Source organism: Papilio polytes, unplaced genomic scaffold (genome assembly GCF_000836215.1).
Source record: "Papilio polytes unplaced genomic scaffold, Ppol_1.0 DF823824.1, whole genome shotgun sequence".
Taxonomy (NCBI): Eukaryota; Metazoa; Arthropoda; class Insecta; order Lepidoptera; family Papilionidae; genus Papilio; species Papilio polytes.
This window is the reverse complement of record NW_013525380.1, coordinates 6,786-13,604: the sequence shown is the minus strand read 5'-3', so window position 1 is coordinate 13,604 and position 6,819 is coordinate 6,786. Positions and strand designations below refer to the sequence as shown.

The 6,819-nt window shown below is 35.8% G+C and overlaps 1 protein-coding gene across 1 annotated transcript in view; it reads right to left on the bottom strand.

Moving 5' to 3' along the window:
• LOC106103304 overlaps positions 1-3,689 on the bottom strand; it is a 28,774-nt gene extending 25,085 nt beyond the window's left edge. The window contains exons 1-3 of the mRNA XM_013283036.1: positions 3,583-3,689; positions 2,964-3,012; positions 550-758 (exon numbers count right to left, since the gene is read on the bottom strand). Of these exons, the coding sequence (XP_013138490.1) occupies positions 550-758; positions 2,964-3,012; positions 3,583-3,610 (286 nt within the window). The 5' untranslated portion in view covers positions 3,611-3,689. The remainder of the gene's footprint in view (positions 1-549; positions 759-2,963; positions 3,013-3,582) is intronic.
• Between the last annotated feature and the right edge of the window lie 3,130 nt (positions 3,690-6,819).

Below are 6,819 nucleotides of genomic sequence, written 5' to 3'. Positions count from 1 at the left end.
GTATTTTGTTTTGTTTTTAGTGCATTTTGTTTTGTTTTTCGTGTATTTTGTTTGGAAGTCGGTTTTGTTTTTTTATTAAAAAGTTTTATTTCATAAGGTGGCAAACGAATAAACGGCCGCCTGAAACCAACAAAACGGCGAAGCGACCGCTGCCCATACACATCCGCAATTGCAGATGCGTTGCCCACTCTTAATCGACGGAGGTGGAGACGCACATAAAGAGGATATTTCCCCTTCCTATGCATCTCCTTCGCCGTCAAATCGACTTTTCTCATCCTTTCCTTTTCAGAACAGGGTGGAAAAGGAAAGGGACTTTAATTAGACCTCGGGTAAGCATACTCATCAGACTGTAAGCGGAATTGTTTCCACTTGACGCATGTCTTCTGTGTCGTGTTATTGCACCGAGCGAGCCGGCCTATTTGTGCGGTTTAAGCGGGCCATGCCACTGTTAAACATGGGAATTTTCAGAAATAGGCTGTTTACTAAATTAAGGATCAATGAATGAATATTGGTCCAAGTCCCATGTATTTAAAAAAAATATATACTCACGTATACAGTCTGGAATAAGATTCGACCAATTTCCTTCGAAGCAGAAAATGGAGGTTTGTCCATTCGCAACATAGCCCTTGTCACAAGTGACGTTTAGTAATATACTTTCGTAGATAGATCCTGGTTTACCATCAGTCCGGCCCTGTGTCACATATCTGCCGTGTTTAGGGTAAGCAGGAAGTATGCATTTCGGTTTATCGTCTTTGATACTGAAAATAATGTTATCGATTAAGCAATTGGTTAATAATCTATACTAATATAATAAAGCGTAAACACACGAATTTGAATAACTCTTTCTTTAATAAAAAACACTTACGTCAAGCTTAAGGCAATATATTTATAAACTTAGGGGGTAAATTGGATATAAAATATAATGCGGGAAAGGGACCATAAATTGCAAGCTGTCAACATTAAGGAAGCAAGGTTATTGTGGTAACAGCAATAGGGAATATGCATGTATTTTTTTTCTTTTTTTAAACGATTCTACTTGTTGTAAAATAACCACATAAATTGACGCGAAAATATTCAACCATTGAGCTAAAAATAATAAAATAAAATTACGACCATTTTCAAGCGACTAAAACGCGACCGGAGTTATAATTCTATTCATTAATTTATTATTTTAAAGTTTGTTTATTAATTTTTTATTTTAAAGTTGGTTTTGATATGGTGTTTACAGTAAAATACTTCAAGAGTGTATTTCTATATAAACTAACGTAAGTGAACTGTGTATTGTCAGCACAGCGACGCCATAGATAAGCCACTTGCTTCGACCAATAGTGTGCGTTTTAGAACTTAACGAAGGAATTTGAAAAAAGACACTTTTTAATGATTAAATTTTGCCACTAAATCACATTATATTTAAAAAAATCTTTGCAGGTCTGTTTTTATAGTAATAAAGTATACTTAAAAAAAGTTTGGTACAATTTGGCGTCATATGCATATTGCCTATTGTGACCTTTGCAATTGAGAATTTGACAAATGTAAATAATAAGATAAAGTTTTTATAATTTTATGCACATGAAGCCGTACGGTAACATGATCAAGCATGTACAATCGAGGAATGTCGCAGTGTTCCACTTTAAAATATAGTTTTAACGTTTTATAGGCAGTATGACGTGGAACAATTAATTTGCAATTACGTTGTTCAATATTACCTATAGAAATACTATATAATTGTTATATTAATTGTGTTCAACATATCAATAAACTATTTCTATTTTCCTTCCTGTTTCGTATTGTTATTTAACTATTTTTGACGATCTGTTGCCCGCGATTTCGTTCGCGTGGTATTAGAAAACACACGAACTATGTAAATTACAAAAAACTACGTATCCCTCGGGAACCGGACATGTCTCGGGGATGAAGCTTATCCCATGTGTACTCCAGACTTTGTTTTATATCTGTGCCAAATTTCATTAAGATATGTTGAACCGTTGCAGAATGATCATGTAAACATTAAAAAACTAAACTAATGAATCCCACGGGAACCGTAACTATTCCCGGGATAAAAAGTAGCCTATGTGTTCTTCCAGACTATGCTATAAACCTGTGCCAAATTTCATGGAGATCCGATCAGCCGTTTAGGCTACAAACGCTAACAAACATCCATCCATCTAAACTTTCGCATTTGTAATATTAGTAAGATAAGATGTATTCTGTATTCTTAAAAGTTATTTGTTAATCTGTACTATCAATACATTTATCTTTATTTAAAACAACAATATTGTTGGGAAAATATTAGGAAACGGAAGGAATAGTGAGGGGTAGTTTTATAAAAAATATGGCAAGGAGTGGCTCGGGTGTTGCAGTCTCGGCGCTCAGTCGCCATCAATCTGTGTTTTACTAGTCGTCACAACCACAACGGAATTTTCGATATATTTGCATTGGAGTTCAGTTTATGTATTTTAAAGTAATTTACAAGTATTGTTAATATGGCCGTCCGTCTATATTTTAAAGTAATTTACAAGTATTGTTAATATGGCCGTCCGTCTATAATTTAAACTAATTTACAGGTATTGTTAATATGGCCGTCCGTCTATATTTTAAAGGAAGTCGTTTGTGGAAATATCTAAAGGTATTTACCAGTTTTGTCAAACATCTTGTAAGATCGCACGAGGAACTTAACTTTAGAGAACCGTAGTACACACGCAAGATATTCTAATGTAATTTTGTCAACTAACAATGTCTTGAAAGCGTAATATTTTGACCAATTAAGGAGCGGCAACTGAACAGGGTAATGTCGACATTTTGTGTTAATGATTTAGTTCCGAAAAGTTGGAAAACTGGATATATCAGCACAGGAAGATCGCACATATGCTGAGTGGTTATCACTAATAAAAAAAATATATAGAGTAGTTAATCTAGTTCGAATCGTTTCGCTAGTCAGTAGCAGAATATAAAGAAAAAATTACCTTAATCCATTTTCTTTTGGTATTTGACACCATGCAGATTGGCTTGCGACTGAAATAAATCAAAGAAATCATTAATACCTACATTTCTTCAACAGATGGCGTTGTTTTTTTATCTAAAAATGTCATTACGAGGAACGAAGTCAGAACTCGTGCATGATTTGAGACAAAGCAATCGTTATGTTATTAACAATTGTAATAACAATATCAATCGAGCCAAAAGGAAATATTGGTTCGTTGAATCGGTGGGTCACCTATCGGGAAACATCCGGTCTTGAGTTGGCACATCATTCAATAGAGTGCCCTTGTTATTGACGTGCCAAATCGGACACTACTCATAAACATATGAAATTGAAATTGAAATTTATTAAAAACAGGTTAATAATTAACAATAAAAGTTATAACCAATTAAAATATATTCAAATAACTTAAAAGCATCACAGGCCAAGAATTAAATTCAAACGAGTTATTCATAATTATAACTAGATAAAAAAACAATAACGGGCTACAAAATGTTTTTGTTTTCCTGGTTTTTTAATCAATTTTTTTCTATAATTGTAAAGTAAAAGAAAGTAATTTGAAAACGACTAAAGTAAGGCCTAAAAAACATTCCAATACTCACATACGATAACAAACAATTTGTATAACATTTCACTAATTTAACACTTTATGAAGTGCTAAATTAACCTTTTAAAAAACAACCTTCCTCACACGACTGCCATTGGCTAAATCATATCACGACTGAGGTCAATTCAAGAAAATTAAATCGCATTATAGTGATGTACTTGACAGATCTTTTTTTATAATAAAAGTGGACAAACGAGCGGCGAGAACACCGAGGTGATGAACGACGCCCATGGACATCCGCAACACTAGAGGAACTAGGTGCGTTGCCGGCCATTGAAGAAATGATAGGCTCGCTTCTTGAAGGACCCTAAGTCGTATTGGTTTGGAAATACCGCCGAGGATATCTTACTTGCAATTGAATGAACCCATCGTTGCAATCTCACTAATATTATAAATGCAAAAGTTTAGATGGATGTTTGTTAGCATTTGTAGCCTAAACAGCTTAACGGATCTCCATGAAATTTGGCACAGGTTTAAGGCATAGTCTGGAAGAACACATAGGCTACTTTTTATGCCGGGAATAATTAGGGTTCCCTTGGGATTCATTAATTCAGTTTTTAATGTTTACTCGATCATTCTGCAACGGTTCAACATATCTTATTGAAATTTGGCACAGATATAAAACAAAGTCTGGAGTACACATGGGATAAGGTTCATCCCCGAGAAATCTCCGGTTCCCGAGGGATACGTAGCTTTTTGTTATTTATATAGTTCGTATGTTTTCTAATACCACGCGGACGAAGTCGCGGGAAACAGCTCGTGCAGTCATAAATATACCTTCTTTCTTGGGCCCGCGACTTCGTCTGCGCGGAATTAAAAAAGATGGTTAAGTAGCCTGCATTCTTTTAGGTTATGCTCTACATCTATGCCGATTTCTTTTTTTTGTTATAAAAATGTTCTAATAATGAAAAAAATACAATTTTAAATAAATAAATGAATAAATAAAATAAAATGAGCATTTAAACAAAGGGATAGTACATCACTACATTTGCGTGGTGGGGAATTATTGTTATTGCGGTATTCCCAGCACATCTGTACATTGATATTCAAACTTTAGTGAAGCTCAGAATATCGCACAAGACTATAATACTAATATAATATTGTTTCAAATCAAATTAAACTATGAAGTTTTAACTATATTATCATCATCATCATCATCACCAGCTCACTCTATGTCCCCACCGAGGGGCTCGGAGCCTACCCTAATCAGGGGTGACTAGGCCATAGTCAACCACGCTGCACTGCGGGTTGGTTGACTTCACACATATCTTTGAATTTCTTCTCCGATATGTGCAGGCATAACGATGTTTTCCTTCACCGTAAGAACGTAGGGTAAATTATGTACATATGAAAATTCTAAAAATCGAATATCACATTGGTACGACGGGATTCGAACCCAAGACCTGTATTACAAGTCAAGTGCTTAAACCACGAGCCACGACGCTTTCAACTACAGTCTTAACTGAACTATTCCCACTGTTCAGTTAAAATAATTCAATTAATGGAAAGTGCATATTACCCTAGAGTCACTTTTAAAACATATAAAAAAACGCTTTTTCTTACATTAACTACCCTCATCTATGTACATCTATTGTTTAAAATAATATTAGTACCGTGCTCTAGAATTGATGCAACACTAGATTGTCGGCATAAACGTCACGTCCCGAACTAACAGGACTTTCACCTGAAGGTAGCTGATATGGTCGATTGTATTATAGGGATTTTTAATTTGACGGGACTTTTTTTTTATAACATAAGGTGGCAAACGGGCAAGCGGCCACTTGAATCCACCAAAATGGCGAAGCGACCGCTGCCCATAGATATCCGCAATTGCAGATGCGTTGCCTACGCTTATACGACGGAGGAGGTAACGCATATAAAGAGGATATTTCCCCTTCCTATGGATCTCCTCCACCGTCAAATCCACTTCCCCTTCCCATCCTCTCCTTATAAGAAAAGGGTGGTCAAGAGAAAGGGACTTAAATTAGGCCTCCGGCACTACACTCATCAGACGAAACACGGAATTGCTTCCATTTCACGCCTATCTTCTGTGTAGGAATCTATCACTTTGTATGGAAGGTAGCTGGTAAAGGGTGAGGGAATGTTATAGACGACCATTTTTTTAATTCCGCGCTAACGAAGTTTGCGGGCGACATCTCGTCAATACTAGCTGTTGCTCTCGTCTTTGTCCGCGGAAATATCTATTTTAATAAATACCATATAGCCAATGTTATTCAGTGATAACGAAATTTTGGTGAAAGATTTTTTAAAATTGGCCTTGTTGTTGAGTTAGTTATTTCAATACATACAAAAATACAAATCTTTCCTCTTCAGAATATAGACAATACATATAGATATCTAAATGCCAGTAAATACGTTATCTTGTAAGGTCAAAACAGGTTTTCCTTATGTATATTATGATTCACACATTATGAAGGCTCGTGGCTTGTATTACGCGTGAGTAGGTTTTACGTTATTAGAATAACATATGTACAATCGGGGAAATCCGCGGTGTTGAATTTACAGAATAATTGTCTTGTTCCTTGCAATGCGCAAACTCCACCTTACATATAATAAATGGCTGTTACTCGCGACTTACCCGCGTGAAATTTGAAAAAATTCTAAAAATGGCCTACGTTAGTCAGTGATAACATAGCTTTTTAATGATGCAAGAATTTTTGAAATCGGTCTTGTACATTTAAAGTTTTTTCAATAATTACAAAAATACAAATCTTTCCTTTTTATAACATAAGGTGGTAAATGAGCAAGCTACCTAAATCCACCGAAATGGAAAGCGGCCGCTGCCCATAACATCCGCAATTGCAGATGCTTTGCCTACCCTAAATTTACGGAGGAGGACACGCACTTAAAGAGGACATTTCCCCTTCCTATGCGTTCCCTCCACCGTCAAATCCACTTTTCCTTCCCATCCTCTCCTGTTAAAAAAAGGATGGAAAGGAAAAGGGACTAAAATTAGGCCTCTGGCACCACACTCATCAGACGAAACGCGGAATCGCTTCCACTTCACGCCTCTCTTTATAATATTAGTATAGACTAGGTGTTCTCGTGCGACTTCATACGCATGAAATTGTTTACATTTGTCAAATTATCAATTACAAATGTCAAAATGACATGATATGATGACAACCTTGCTTCCTTGATGTTGGCAGCAACTTATGGTCTCTTTCCCACATTAGTGTTTTTATACAAAATATTGATCCCCTAAGTTTAA